Source organism: Anarhichas minor, unplaced genomic scaffold, assembly GCF_050575085.1.
Source record: "Anarhichas minor isolate MPS153535 unplaced genomic scaffold, ASM5057508v1 ptg000040l, whole genome shotgun sequence".
In the NCBI taxonomy this organism is placed as follows: Eukaryota; Metazoa; Chordata; class Actinopteri; order Perciformes; family Anarhichadidae; genus Anarhichas; species Anarhichas minor.
In genome coordinates, this window is record NW_027466486.1 from 5,933,464 (window position 1) to 5,948,642 (window position 15,179).

Sequence of the window (15,179 nt, forward strand, 5' to 3'; positions counted from 1 at the left end):
ATGATGGGTGTGTCTTTATAATTGTGTTGACTGAGAGTATAAGGTTTGCAGGGAGCAATGAAAAGGTTTCCCGCAAACCTCCCACAGAGGTCATAAGTTCATCTCTGTGACGTACTTTCAATGTCAACACAACTGCGAAACCCTTAATTTACATTCAGTAATCCAGCCGATTTAAGAAGGATAGCTCAAAGTTAAACAGAACAGTTGAACTGCATTGACTGCTGTCCTGACAACCTTATGTCACCGTGTCAGAGTTACAATGTCCCTCTGTCTCAGTTTGTGTAGTGTCTCAATGGATGGAAGAAGCTGTGGTGTCCTCTCCGGGAAATTGAAAATGTACAGTATAAAGAGAGAGGATTATTGAGGAATACAGATCCTCTTTTAAATCTTAGGGTGTTGGTCTGAGTGGAGCCTCATCATGTACAGGAGACCCTCTGAAAAATGTTGCTACAGGATGTGATGAGTGTTTATGTTGGTGTTGTTGTTGACCCTGTCATGTTCATGCTGGCGGGATAAGAGGCCCAGACAGTTTTACTGGAATGCCTATCAGCAGGCAGCTGGCTTGTTAAATGCTCTCCAGAGATTTGGTTTCTTCAGACATTATGGCAGAAATGTGTCTTTGACTAAAACAAGTCAACAATAAGTTTGAAGTTTATTTTGTTGCCCTTCAAATCGAGCAGTTGAGTCATAATAATTGAAATTTCTTACACATGCTTTGTTGGTGTTGGAAGAGAGCAAAGGGCATTTGTATACGTTGGAAAAACAGTTCACATATTGTCTGATTGCCGTCCCAGAATCATTTCAATTCACATAGTTTGAGGATTTGATACAAAAAGCCATACAATTTACAGAACAAGAGTTCCAAGTCACGGTCTATGGGAGGAGGAATATTCGTGAATGTTGGAGAAGTCAGAGAAGCCACAGTTATGCAGGGAGCTGGGCTGCGGCTTCCTTCTCGTGGCAGATCCTCCCCCTCGTCTGGAAGCTGTTGAGTTCTCTTCCAGATGTGGCCGCCTGATCTTTTTAACGATGGACTGGTACAGGCAGAGAATAACAGAAATAAAGGTTTGAAAAACAACAGAAACAAGACTCCAAGAGATGCAAGGGTGGAAGTACTGGGTACAAACTAAAATTAGGACTTAAGTAGATTTGATTTGACTTTTGGAGAGGCAAGAACTGCAGTTTACATTAATACAATCCTTGCCCAATCGGGAGGATGTTCCAGTTTTGCTCGGAAGCTCTTTCCCCTATAAGGCAATCTCTGAGAAAATGTAAAAAAAACTAAAAATTAACATTTTTGTTTGGACAGCGGTGGAGGAATGGTTTTATAAAGATATTCATATTTAAATCAGGATACCACAATGGGCCTTTCATGAAAACAATAAGTAACTGTTTCTGAGAGTAGTCTTCAAACGAGCTACATGTTTTCAGCGTAAGCATTCTGTTTCAGTAACATTTAAGTGAAGGAACAACAGTGTAGATCTTTCCCCGACATCTTACACATGTTCTCTCAACAAAAGCAAAACACACACACACACACACACACTCACACTCACAGTTTGGAATATACTAGTTGTTTAAAAGCAGGTGTCTTTGACTTGGTCATCCTCCAGAGAGAACAGGTTGCACAGCTGTCTGACACACACACACATGTGTACACTGTGCACACAAGCAAGGCAAGAGAGAGAAAGAGACACTTAATGAAAGATAGCAAACAACTTCTTTACTCCGGTGACTCTGGGTTCTTGTTGGACAGCTCTGGCAGGGAGATGCTCCTGCTGTGTCTTTTGTATGTGCAAGTGGATCAAACAAAAGCGTATTGAGGAATCTCTGGGAAGCCCAAGCTGTTGGAAAGGAATGCCCTCTACTCTTGAGGCTCAGTGCTCGAGTCTTAATCAGTCACCGGAGGGGCTGTTGAACTGGGGGCCTCCTGGACATGGCGGGCGGCCAGGAACTCACTCACTCCTGACCTCACTTGCCTCAATAAAATCTATTAGCTGAACACAGAGGGGCCAAAGGCTGGTCATTGCTGCTGATGTGATACAGATACAGTTAGCCTTTTCATGGTAATACTGTCTTTATGTAACATCTTTCTCAATCCTGGGAATGGCTGAATATTTAAATGCAGGCTTTTTTTTTTTTGTCTGAAAATGTTTAAATTCTTAGATAAATAAGAAAATATGAGCAGTAACAGAGGTTCTGAAGTAAAAGTGGAAGTTACTTTTGTCCAGTACAAATAATGGAAACATAAAGGGTGTGCGTTTCCCTCTATAAGAAGGCGGAGTTTTCTCACTGGGGTCCTGAGCCAAACTGGTGTTATGTAACTTACACTCTGCTCCTCATCCTGATGTGGAGTTACCAGAAAGTTTGCAAGCAGCGGGTCTGTGAACATGGAGAACATGCGTCTGCAAATCGGTGGCGGGACATTTTTAAGAAAATTGGCCTTTCGAGCTGATGTTTAGCCAAAGAGCTGTCTTACAGCCGTAAACCTAATTGAAAACTGACCTTAAACACTGCCAGGATCTTTGTTGGTTAATGTTCAACTCTGGAAGCTGCTGGTGCGCATGAGGAATTTGGAAATGGGACTTTGCATTTAGATTTTGAAAGCAGCCAGACGGACGACCATGGGCAGCGGTACCAGCCGAGGGAAGAAAGTTGCACCTGCGTGTGTCAGCGAGGTGAACGTGACCCAAACAACTGCCGGTGTCACTTACCCCAAACAGGACAGCCGTCCATTCAAGCCTCTCAAAATCCATGCGATTTTGCGCAACGCGCGTAACCGTGCGCAACCGGACTGCCACAGCGAGGGACACGACTCTGACTTTTCCAGGGATGATGATGACATTGATGGAGAGATGGACACCTTTCTCACAGATTGCAAGGAGCGAGGGAGAGCTACCGTGAAGACAAATCATCCGAAGAAGACGGTCATCCGATCCAAAACATACGGACTGTGTCATTTCAGCCAGGAGGATGACGAGGATCTCAGCTCAGCTCCTCGGTCCCGAGCCGAGGAGCCACGTGGCTCACGCGGTGGATCAAGAGATGTAAACAAGAGGAGCGGGGATACTTTCACACCTGCTTGCCCCAGTCAGTGCAGTGTAAGGACTTTTAAATTCTACTATTTTATCATTATTGTTGAATAGCACAGGATGTATCTAATCATAACAGTTTATTATATATCATTAACAGCGTGATGATATTTGAATAACAATGAGTCTAAGATGAAAACCCATATGTTACCCTTTCTGTCCTCTCTGGTTTATGTCAGTCTTCCTCTCAGGGCTGTTTGACAAGAGGGGCTTTGTTGGAAGCTGTTCCCACATCAGAAAAACAATCGTAAGTAAGACAGCTGTAATAAATAATGGATTTCTGAGCTCAGTGGAGGAGTAAAAACCGAGCAGGGCCAGATCAAATTCACCTTAAAGGGATCGAAATACCAACCCACTATTCTCAGGGCAGATCAGATTAGTCAGACGTCTGCAAGCAGGACAGAAACAAACAAAGTGTCTGTCTGTTCCTGCTTTGTTTGAGGTTTGTGTGAAAACCGGGCGCTCAAAAAACAACATATTTCCATAACATGCCTCAAACACAACTTTACTAAATATATTTCATACTGGCCCTTGGTGGCCTTTTAGTGAATCATATACATTGGAAATTCATCAGTTGATTGTTAGATGTTGTTGTGGGTTGATCTATACATCTGGTGTGAAAATATCAAGTATCACTTACAATTCCTGTTTTTATTACCATGTTCTTGACATCATGTCTCTCAACTCTCCCCAGGACTTTTGGCAGCTGCCATAGCTCCTCTCTCACCATGCCAGTCATCCTGTACGATGGATCAGAGGAAGAGCTGATGGAAACTATTGAGAAAGAGTTTAGTTGACCCCCAGCTGAGAAAGCTGCAGGAAAGCCGTTGTCCTTTCCAGCTGCCCTCATGGCATACAGCAGTTTGCAGAAGAAATAAAAATAAAATAGAAAGGGAAGCAGGGTTTCTTTTGACAATTTCCTGCTACTAAGGAAGGCTACATTCATTGTATTTAAGCAGGATTTCCAATTTAACGTTGCTTGTGTTTCTGCACTCAATGCCTCTGCATTTACCGAAGTCTTATTTAACAACATGAAGCAGTGTAATTGCAGAGTTATTACACCAACCTCAACCGGTGCCAGGAGGTTCTCTTCACAGACCAGGTCTGACAGAAGCCTCCCCGGTTTGTTATCTGCAGTGGTCTGGTGTCACTGTCACCCCCCACTGCAGGCCTCCCACAGAGAACACCTATACTTATTTGTTACCTATTACTTGTCTGTTAATAAGTTAAGGAGAGAGCACGGATATCTCCCTGGTTTCTAAAACTGAAATAGCAGTCAACGCACATTCTTGTGGCTATATGCAAAAATAACATTTTCCACCAGCAGTTTTGTGCATTCAGCGCAATGTATAGGCCAGGGTATCGTTTTTCAGAAGTGGACACCCTGCAAAGGTATGAGCTGGTACTGTTTATTTGAGGTTTCCTTCCTGGCCGCAGTTCCTGCACTTTTCCACCCTTATGAAGAAGGAATGTGCGACAACAGAGACTCTCAGTCAGGCTCAGTTTGACCCAGCTGCGTTTCAGCCACAGTGAAACGTAAAGGCCTGCTGCCACTTAGTGGTGGAACACAGAAGTTGTGTGCATGAACACACACTTGACCATTGATGTGATTACTATGTGTCAACAATCTGAATTTTGTCAGTTTAACGAAAGGTAAATCCCAATTAGAAACGTAAAAGAAGAGTTTTGTAATTTTGTTTTACATTGCAAATAAAAAATGATTATTGTATTTTTGATCATGTGTGAATTGGTGTGTGTTGCCTTAGTTTACTGATACTTTATATTCCTCTCTAGTCTAATAATCCACATCAGGCAAAAACACTTCAATGTGCCATTTATCACAGTCCTCACAGGTTGTAAGAGTATTCAGCAGGCAGACTGTACAAAATAAAATCTGCATCTCTAAAATCATAAAATAAAACACCATAAATATGTTTGCACAATATATTTAAAAAATAAAAACGCTGCCACACAGTGTGATTGGAATGTTCACACTGAAGGAAGTACAGTACTTAAATAAGAAATTGTATGATATTGCATTGTTTTTGGCAATGATAACATTCTTTGAACGACTATCTTTGCTTCTTGGTAGGCCTGTAGAAAGACATCCTCGTCTGTACTGCCGTCAGGAGTTTGGGAGGAAGGAGAGGAAGCTGATATCTGAGCGTCTCATTGTTCCTCAAATTCATTGCAATATAATCCTCGCAAATCCTGTCAGAAGAAAAAGACCGTCATTTTCTCATTTCTATTTTGGGAAAAAGATTATGTAAGCAAAGTAAATATAACCCTTGTAAATTAAATGATACATCTAAAGAGGTTTATCTTGATACAATACATTATATTTAAAACATGACCTTTTAAATGCAGATATTTTAATTACCAGAACAGGAGAAGCACAAGGGAATCTAATATAATTAATGATGGCTCTAACCAGTAAGCCAGCATGCACATTATGGAGCTAACACCTAAATTTAATCCATCATTAATTGATGTTATCAATTCCACCTGTTTGACAAGTCAGAATGTCTATTTCTGCTATGAAATTATTAGATTCGTCTTTCTGTGGTTTATAAAATGATCTCTTTGTTTTCTAAATAAAGACCTTTCTTACCTGAAAAGAGGATATGGCTGCGTCTGGAAAACAAGTGCATCATTGCAGTGACCCTGAAAAGAAATGTGCAGGATTTGTAAGGGTCTATTTTGAATCTCATGCAGGTTTTCTGTGAAGTGTTATTCAGTGCACGGACACTAAACAGCAACTGAACACATCTTCATTACAGAGCTGTTGAGAGTTACTTTACATGTCTCTCCACATAGTTTCAGAGTTGCAACTGTGGTAGTGTGAATGTGCTATGCTTTTAGAGATTTAGTTTGTCATGTGATGATTTCAGCTCTGTAAAATTAGAATCTCACATCTCTTTTTCAGCTTCTAAAACGTCTCTGTGATACTTACGGTGTCAACAAGGAGGATAGAGTCACAGCTTCCACCAAACACAATGACATCAGAGTCTTTGCCTGGACTCGCAGTGTGCCACAACCTTGGACAGGGGAAACAATTTACAGCCACACTCTTTAAATCTAGCACAGAATAATAAATGAAAAACTCGTAATTTTAGGGTTGCACATCTTGTAAACATTCATAAATTGCTACCGTGGCTTATCTTTAAAAGGATGCTGAACTTCTCTCCATTTCTTTGTTTCAACATCAAGCAACCACCCATCACCTGATTGAGACAGACGTGTTATTGACAAAAAAGACAAGAACATAAATTGACCAAAGGAACAAGGAGAATAAAAGTGAAGAAAGGGGTACATTTTCTTACTCATTGGTTTGCAGTCTACACTGAGACCTCCGAACAGGAACAATCCGCCGTCTGATACAGCGGTGAGCGTATGCCACGATCTACCCACTGGAGAGGTGGACGCTGGGATTCTGGAAAACAGGTTTTGCACAACGCTGTCAAAGACAAACCTATCAACAGATGAGCCTGCCTTAAAATATCAATGACAATGTTGAGATAGACGTCTTCTGGGCACCTGTAGTTTGTCATCGATCACAACACATACGTACATTTCTGACCACGTCCATGTTTTAAAGTCTAGGCAATGAATGTCACTCGTCCTGGTTTCCTGCATTTAAAAGAGATGAAGTTACCAATGCAGACTTTGATTTGTGTTTCTCTGCTTGCTGCTACCGATGACTTCTTGTTGATGTGAACATATGAGAAGAACTGAAAAGCATGTAGAGCTCCCACCATGACTCTGCCTCCACAAACGTATCCTCTACAGCTGATTGCTGCACTGGCGTGGGCGGCCCTTGGGGCTGGAGCACGGCCCTGCACACAAAAACTGTCTCTGTAATATCATGTGAGAATTTTGAAATTGTTCTCAATACTGCTAAACTTCCCTTATCGCTTAAATCTCACATCACTACTCGTGATCTAATCATCGCATTGAGTGTATAAAAGCACAAATCACACTGTGACTAACTGACTCACATGGGTCTGTGGTTCACTCCAACTGGCTTTCATGGTGTCAAATACATGAACCTCGTTGTTCCATCCCCAGAGGACATCTTCCATCTGAACACACATGTTTAGCATGAAATTATTCGTATCTATATGAGGCTGTTTATGAGTAGTATTGGTCAGTTTTGTCACAAGATGCTGAAATCTATCACTCTCTGGCCTGACACATTTTAGAACAAAATCTCGTAAAAATTAACGAAAAAAGAAACAAGAGAAAACAGAACTCCAAATAACCCGTGTCACTGATATCCTGTTAAAAATATGTTCACTGCACTGTTGGGATAGCAAATGTGACAGATTTATAGTCAATCAAAATATTACCCATGATGCTTCATCAACAATGAAGCTTCTGTTCCTGCTATCAATATTGGTCAGCAGTTTGCGACCATATCCTCCAAAGTAGATGATCCTGGAGAACATTAATCAAAGATGATCACAATTACTATCATGCAAGCGCAGATTATGGGTTCAGTTGGTAACACAGTGATTAAAAAACAGCAACAGAGGGAAGGGAGAGGCTCTCTGCACACTGACATTTTGGAGCTCCTATATGTTTTTATTAGTGCGACGTTTTGACGTGGAAGGCATGAAAACAATCAGTATTCAACTAAAAATGAGAGGATACGGAAACCAAATTCATAGCTGCAAATGTGTGTTTTGACGGGTAATAATGAAGCAGTAGTTCATAAAGTCACAGGTACAACTTCAAACAGTTAAAATTCACATTTTCATGGTGCTCACCTTTCATTGTAAACCCAGCAAGACAGTTTGTCTCGAGGTGAAGGAGCAGCGCCGCTCTCATGCACGATCTTCCGCCACATGTATTTACCATCTGTCAGGTTGACACAATAAATCTGTTTGAAGGCAAACAGTGATCACTTCTTCTTGTCAACTTTGCTCAGTCTAAGATGTGACATTTGGGTGATTCATTGTGTCAGTGTACTCACACCCTGCAGGACATTTTAGACATAGCTTGATGTAGGGCTGGGCGATATGGCCAAAATCTTCTATCAGAATAAAGGTCATTTCATATCTTCATGACGATATATATATCACGATAAAGCATGTTTTCTGGTAGTTCAATGAATAGATAATTGTGTATTACAATATCTTAATACCTGATTTCAACACGAAAGGAAATAAATTGTCATATTGAAGTATTGCCAGCCCTACTTATTGTGATTATTTAACCACACAATAACACATATAATAAAAACGTGTCGTATATGTGAAGTAATCCATAATTAAGGTGTCATGAACTGTGTGGAGTATCAGTCATCCGCCTCACCTGGTTGGTCTGTTCATTGTCATCACAACCTCCAAATATGTACAAGTGTCCATTCAGAGAGCAGCCGCATGTCCCCGACATAGAGGGAGGGACTTCCCCTGACATGTGAAACATTTCCCTTCAAAAGAAGTAAAAAAGAATGTTGATAAAACCACTTAAATTCACTTATGTTATGACACATTTTTACAACAACGCTAGACAGCAGATCATTCCAGGCAAGTCCTTATCATTTCAAACTTAAGATAATTGTGACGTGCCTGTGCAGTGTCAAAAAATGATGAAACTCCCCGCAAAGAGGAAGAGGATTTCATGTTACTGTGGGGGAAATTTTGACATCAAACAGCCACATTTGGAATTTGTTTTGTATTCTTACCATGCACCTTGTTCTAAGTCGTACACCCAGATTTCATCGTTGGGAAGGAAAACCTCCCCATCAGCAATTGACTGTAGAGGATACAACATGTATATTATCATGACATAAATAGGTTCGGTGGCAATATGTCAGTCTGTCAATGTGCTCTAAACCATATTAGCATGCTGGTTTGCTCAGTATGTATTTTTCGTAGTGTGGGTGCTGCATAAACGGTGGTGAAGGAAGTAGTCAGATCCTTTTACTTGAGTAAAAGTAGTAATAACACACTGTAAAAAATACTCTGTGAGAAAAGTTCTACGTTTAAAATGTTTGAGTAAAAGCAAACGTACTTAAGTATTATCTGCAGAATGTGCTTAAAGTATCAAAAGTAAAAATAAGTGTTATGCATACAGTCTCAGTCATTTCACAGTGTTATACTATTCTATATATTCCATTACTGGATTGTTATTAATGTATTATTAATTGTGCACCAACATGTAAACAGCATCTTAGCTGTAGTTTTATCTGTAACCATGGATCATATGTCACAGGCTGATCGTGTGCTATGTTTTGCTCTAAAAAGTAAAGCATAGGAGGCCTAAGACTGATTTCTGTGTGTGGTGTTTTATGCTAACATGACATTGTATCAGTACAAGCTGACACACGTAAAACAGCTGATTTGGCACATTTTTCTTTTTTGTGTTACTTAGTTTGGCTCACCAAGTAACCCCCCCACACATAGAGCAGGTCTTCCTGGACCACAGCCGTGTGTCCGCTCCTCTCCCGGGCCACCAGCTCCGAGCAGTGCCTCTCAAACGCGGAGTCCATGACTGGCTGCTATTAATAGAAAGAACCGAGCTTTTGAGCCTTTAAAAAAAATGAAATCTGTCTAAAAATGTCATCAGGTTAAGCAGTTGTAATAGTGAGAGAAGTAACAAGTGCGAGCTGATGCAGACACAAACCAGGCTCCTCATGTTGTCCTCGGTTTAAGATAAACATTAGTACATGTTATGGTATGTGTACATACGAGTATTCTAGCGATTATGGAGGGCTAACCTTACAGAATGGAAGGTAAACAAACGGTGTCCACATTACAGAAATGAGCCTATTTTTCCACAAAAACACTTCTAAACATACTCACGTTCGCTTTTAGTTATCGTGACGTTTTTTTCCTCATCGTGTGAAAAACAGAGCAAAAAATGTCTCGCTCCCATAAACTGCGTCAAAACATATACAGAATCATTTTCAGCTTCCGGTCCTTTTTTTGCTTGTCAAAATAAAAGCTTTCTGTCGGGGTTCCTGACAAAACTAGAGAGCAAAGGGAGTAGCGCGTGATTCTTCAGCGGAAGTGACGAAATACATGCGGAAGTGGACGTTTAGCGCCAAATCTTGAGTCCGACAGCAACAACCATGGATGTTGCTGGCAAAATAAAGACAAAAGTGTCCGTTGGCTTCAAGATGCGGGGACTTATACTACGACCGTATGTATTTTAATAATAGCTGACCGTTGATGTAATGTGTTTTGCTAATGGTGTAACGTTACTGCCCTTCATGAAGCAAGAAAGCTAACACCTCCAAGGCAGCGACAGTCTTGATAGCGGCAAGAAATAAACAATATTAAGTTTTGTTACAAAAAGCAGGCTGTGGTTTTGTGTAGATTTGAATGTTTTCGTAATTGTTTTGCCCTCCACGTAAGCACACACATGTAAGCACACACATGCGTCAAAAGGAAGAAATAATAACAACATGTGCTTGTGTTCTTGTTTTGTCCTCTAGTGAGGCCAGCAGATACCTTGTGGAGGTCCTGGAGTCTGTCAATGCCTCTGAACTGGATGATGTTATTGAAAAGGTCTTGGATGCAGTGGAAAAGCAGCCATGTGAGTAGAGCACTATAGTGCACAATCTGCTGTATGCAGCACTTAATGCGTTTCTGTGAAGCATGCTTGCAGGTTGTGACCACAATGTGTGTTTTCCAACAGTGTCCTCTACTATGATAGAGCTTTCTGTGGTGGAGAGTGCAGTTCAGGATTGCACTCAGTCTTGTGATGAAACCATGTAAGTGCAACAATTAGACACTCGATTTTGCGAGGTTGAATTATTTTATGCTAAAAGTTGTCTTAACTCTCTTCCAGAGATAATGTTTTTAACATTATTGGAGCCTTTGATGTGCCCCGATACATTTACAGCATGGAGCGGAAGAAATTTGTACCGTAAGTAAAGGGACTGTTTCTTGTTTGTGTCAAAATCAACCCCAAATGATGTCAATTAGAATTGTTTTATTGTTGTTGGTGTTAGACCCAGGTAATACACTTGCATGTACGGCAGATAAAGTTTTCATTTTGGATTTTTTTAAATCAGCATTAGCATGACGAGCCATTCGGCACCCAGTCTGTGTGGTTTGGCCAAAGACAAAGCTGAACTCTTCAGGGAGCGCTACACCATCTTACAACAGGTCAGTGACTTTCTGGTCATTGTTGAATTTCAAAGCGGGTGGTGCTGACCCACTCCCTTCGCTGCTATTTACAGTACGTGTAGCTTGTCGTATTTATTCTGACATTTTTTTTGCAGCGTATCCATCGGCACCAGCTATTCACCCCACCTGCAATAGGAGCTGCTGTTGAAGAGGGTCAAAACAAATTTCAGGTAACAAAACTTAAAACACACAATTGAAAACAAAACGCATCTTACTGTTTTGCATTAGACTAACAGATTTTTTTTTTTTTTTTGTCTTTTCTAGCTCAAGACAATTGAAGCACTGCTTGGTAGCACAGCTAAACTGGGAGAAGTGATTGTACTAGGGATGATCACACAACTGAAAGAGGTGAGTTAGTGAAGATCTCGGAAGCTTTCCCGTTTTTCACTCAATGTGATATCTAGTTTCTGAAACATTTCTTCATTTTTGTTTCAGGGTAAATTTTACCTGGAGGACCCAAGTGGAACAGTACAGCTCGAGATGTCCAAAGCAATATCCTTTCATATGTTTGTTTGAGCGGGTCAACAAAAGCTACTTTATATCATACAATATGTTGTTGCTTTCAAAGTGGATGTATTCCTTAACTAGGTTCTCACCAGTTTCATAATGGCCTGTACACAGAATCCTGCTTTGTACTGGCAGAGGGTAAGATAACTACTAATACTACATCATAAGATCATAACAATAAAGTATTACTACATACAGATATTACAGTGATGGTTTTGTCCTGCAGGTTGGTACGATGACTCTGTTTTCCACGTTAATGGCTTCGGGTTTCCACCAACGGAGTCGCCATCAGCCACAAGGTCAGTGGACTGGAAGAAAAGAGTTTAGACAAGTTTTATTGCAAGCTGAAGTAGTGAGCTGTCAGTGTAGCGATATGTGCAATCTGACATAAGGTATTGGAGAAAGTCTTTAGCTTTTCATGGTTGAAATTACAGCAAAGATTGAGGGAGAATCTATTTTCATATCTTTGAAGTTGTTTTACCTTGTTGTTATGCAAAGAAAATGTCATTGACGTAGCATGAAGGCTAAGAATTATTTAGTTTGTAAAGGACACAGCTTCATGTGAAAGAAGAGTGAGTCACTGACACTCTTCGCTTTATTGCCAGGGCATACTACGGCGATCTGAACTTCTTTGGTGGTCCATCCACCACTTCGGTGAAGGCTTCAGCCAAGCTGAAGCAGCTCGAGGAGGAGAATGAAGATGCCATGTTTGTAATTGTCTCTGATGTTTGGCTGGACAGTGTTGAAGTGATGGAAAAGCTCAACATGATGTTCTCAGGTCTGGTAGTGCATAATCTCAACCTGTAAAGTCTAAACTGAATGCAACATGTGAGACACCAATCCCTTTAACCTTTGCTTTGTTTTTTCTTACAGGCTATGCTTCGATGCCTCCTACCTGTTTCATTTTGTGTGGAAACTTCTCTTCTGCCCCGTATGGAAAAACACAGATCAAATCACTCAAAGGTGACACTTTGGGGTCCTCATCACTCATAACCTACTGTAGATTTTGAGATCTGTTCGTGTAATAACGGGATAAACAGACCGCATTTCAGAATCTAATTATTTTTTCTCCTTTCAGACTCATTGAAGGTTCTTGCCGATGCTATATGTGCATACCCCAGCATTCACAGCAGGTAGGATGTGATAGTTACTGTAGTCTTCTCTGTTCTAGTCTTATTAAGGGTTCTCTGCACATTTCTTTCTCTCTGGTAGCGCTGTGGAGCTGTGAGTAAGATGAGTAAGTTCCTGTTGTGTTCATCTAGTGCAGATGAGGGCGCACATGCAGGTGACACAATATACTCCTGTCAATGGGTTCACACTATTCCACTGATCTGCGGGTGGCAGTAACGTACCAAGAAATGTTGCAATGCTCCAACAAAGGCAAAGAATTCAACAATTGTCAACAATTCTGGATTTAAAATAGACTTATGAGGAAGCAAATACATTGAACATGTTTGTGAGCAACACTGAATGTAAACATACGTTTTATTTGTTAATGTGAAAACTCCACAGGGCACCTTTAACTATTCAATGTCCATGTGTTTGACTTAAATTTGTTCACCCTGATCCTGCAGTTGTCGCTTTGTGTTTGTTCCTGGCCCTGAAGACCCTGGTCCAGGCACCATACTGCCACGGTAAACATTCAGAGACAACTGCTCTTTAACATCATTGTGTGAGTTCCGTTTAATAGATTTTGGACAAATTTGGATTAACATGTTTTCCTTAGGCCTCCTTTGGCAGATCACATCACAGACGAGTTCAGACAGAGGGTGCCATTTTCCGTGTTCACTACTAACCCATGCAGGTAAAACATAAGAAGCATTTAAAAAAGTATCACAAAGTATTTCTTATGTAGAGTGATCGGGGTTGTGGTGTACACAAGGTTGGTTTGTAAGCCTTTGACAAATGTGTCACTGGAATCAGGACATTTTGGCAGTATTTTTGTTCTTAGAACCTAAAAGTGACCTGATTTGTTTTTTCTGTCAGGATCCAGTACTGCAGCCAAGAGATTGTCATTATCAGGGAAGACCTGGTCAACAAGATGTGCAGGAACTGCGTCCGGTTGCCCAGTAACAATCTTGACATTCCAAACCATGTGAGTTTCAGCTTCTCTGAACAAACCTATGTACTGAGGGAAATTCCTCTGTGTTATTAGTTGAGTTGTCAGAGGTTTTAGTTTTCTTTTTACGTAGTAATTTCAGTTTTTGGCATAAATTCTAAGTAGGGTAAACAATGTATGGACGATAATAATCCCTCTCAATCACCATTTATGACCCACTACAAGTGTGTTGTAGTGTCTGTATCCAAAGAGACCCCCTCCCCCAACTCAACGTCATTTTTCTGCAGTCCAAATATGGTCACTTCCGCTCACTGGTCGCAAAAAAAAAAAACAAGCTCTCGCTCGCCTTTGAATGGAACTGACAATGCTGCATAAATACTTTAAAATGAGGCTCTATTCTTCACTCCTCTAACATGGTAGCGAGCTAGACCGCTTTTTCAAGTCACTTGTGACGATATTCCTGATAATAGAAGTTCACCACGATCATTTTATTGTGAGTGATTTTTATTGCGATCTGCAATACAATCTTATATCGTCCCATCCCTACTCCTTAAAAAATGACTTTTGCTGAAAAGATGTTGGTAAACTACTCGGCCTTGGTCCTAACCCTCCTCTTCTTCTTCCCAGTTTGTTAAGACCATCTTATCCCAGGGTCACTTGACTCCACTGCCTCTGTATGTCAGTCCTGTATTCTGGGCGTACGACTACTCCCTGCGTGTCTACCCAGTCCCTGATGTCATCGTCTTTGCAGACAAATACGACCCATTCAGCGTTAAAAACACAGACTGCCTCTGTGTCAACCCGGTAAGAAACGGAAGCCATTGTGAGGGCTCTAAAAATGTTTCTTTGACAGAATATGATAAGCAATTATTTAAATGTATATCATTGTCTTGTCTCAATATGTACTCATGTTGTATTTGTCAATAATTTATTTTTACAGGGCTCATTCCCAAAAAGTGGCTTCACATTTAAGGTGTACTACCCATCCAACAGAACTGTTGAGGACAGGTGGGATGTGTTCTTGAGGTTTCACTTTTCTCTCCACGTCATTCAGTACAGACACCTGTAGTTTCAACTATCGTACTAATCAATTGTGTTTTTGTGTTTGCAGCAAACTTCAAGGACTCTAAAGAAAATCATGGATTAAGATGTTGTACATGGTTTATGTATGATACTGTATGCTTCAAATTGATTGATAATTAAATTGCTGTTTTTTTTATTTTGTATGTATCTGTATCATAGATCTGTATGTATGACTGTCATGGATAATAAAGGTTTTATTCATTATACAGAACTGTCTGACATATTTGTGCATGCACAATGATCAGCCCTACTTTGAGCAATCTCTAAAACTGTGTAATCTACTTTACATCTCTTCAA

General features: G+C 40.6%; 2 protein-coding genes across 5 annotated transcripts; one reads left to right on the plus strand and one right to left on the minus strand.

Annotated features, from left to right (window-relative positions):
- Positions 1-4,910: 4,910 nt before the first annotated feature.
- On the minus strand, positions 4,911-10,042 carry LOC142968162 (kelch domain-containing protein 1). Of its 4 annotated transcripts, none has more exons than XM_076107938.1 (14): positions 9,902-10,042; positions 9,481-9,597; positions 8,782-8,852; positions 8,409-8,526; positions 7,862-7,974; positions 7,442-7,529; positions 7,091-7,174; positions 6,848-6,928; positions 6,664-6,722; positions 6,416-6,525; positions 6,244-6,316; positions 6,046-6,130; positions 5,704-5,756; positions 4,911-5,303 (listed from the first exon to the last, which is right to left on the minus strand). In XM_076107938.1, exons 2-14 carry the CDS (start codon positions 9,586-9,588, stop codon positions 5,165-5,167), a joined length of 1,182 nt encoding a protein of 393 aa, XP_075964053.1. In that variant the 5' UTR covers positions 9,589-9,597; positions 9,902-10,042; the 3' UTR covers positions 4,911-5,164. The 4 variants fall into 4 exon arrangements, with proteins under 4 accessions (XP_075964053.1, XP_075964054.1, XP_075964055.1 ...); XM_076107939.1 differs by having other exon boundaries at positions 9,481-9,594; positions 9,902-10,028; XM_076107940.1 differs by having other exon boundaries at positions 9,481-9,627; positions 9,902-9,998.
- Positions 10,043-10,097: 55 nt separating this feature from the next.
- pole2 (polymerase (DNA directed), epsilon 2) lies at positions 10,098-15,093 on the plus strand. The gene is made up of 19 exons (XM_076107937.1): positions 10,098-10,241; positions 10,537-10,637; positions 10,740-10,815; positions 10,893-10,970; positions 11,119-11,212; positions 11,329-11,403; positions 11,498-11,581; positions 11,669-11,725; positions 11,830-11,878; positions 11,967-12,039; positions 12,346-12,518; positions 12,614-12,703; positions 12,819-12,873; positions 13,315-13,374; positions 13,467-13,544; positions 13,727-13,835; positions 14,427-14,603; positions 14,740-14,807; positions 14,911-15,093. The coding sequence occupies exons 1-19, from the start codon at positions 10,171-10,173 to the stop codon at positions 14,927-14,929; spliced, it is 1,587 nt and encodes a 528-aa protein (XP_075964052.1). The 5' UTR covers positions 10,098-10,170; the 3' UTR covers positions 14,930-15,093.
- The last annotated feature ends 86 nt before the right edge of the window (positions 15,094-15,179 follow it).

Bases quoted from the DNA above. Each gene is read 5' to 3' on its own strand.
- pole2 (XM_076107937.1), top strand. From the start codon at position 10,171: ATGGATGTTGCTGGCAAAATAAAGACAAAAGTGTCCGTTGGCTTCAAG. The intron at 11,404-11,497 runs GTAACAAAACTT...TGTCTTTTCTAG, and splicing joins AGGGTCAAAACAAATTTCAG to CTCAAGACAATTGAAGCACT. The intron at 12,519-12,613 runs GTCTGGTAGTGC...TTTTTCTTACAG, and splicing joins GCTCAACATGATGTTCTCAG to GCTATGCTTCGATGCCTCCT.
- LOC142968162 (XM_076107938.1), bottom strand. From the start codon at position 9,588: ATGGACTCCGCGTTTGAGAGGCACTGCTCGGAGCTGGTGGCCCGGGAG. The intron at 6,723-6,847 runs GTGGGAGCTCTA...TTTTAAATGCAG, and splicing joins TTTGTGGAGGCAGAGTCATG to GAAACCAGGACGAGTGACAT. The intron at 6,526-6,663 runs GTACGTATGTGT...CCTGTTTTCCAG, and splicing joins ACATGGACGTGGTCAGAAAT to AATCCCAGCGTCCACCTCTC.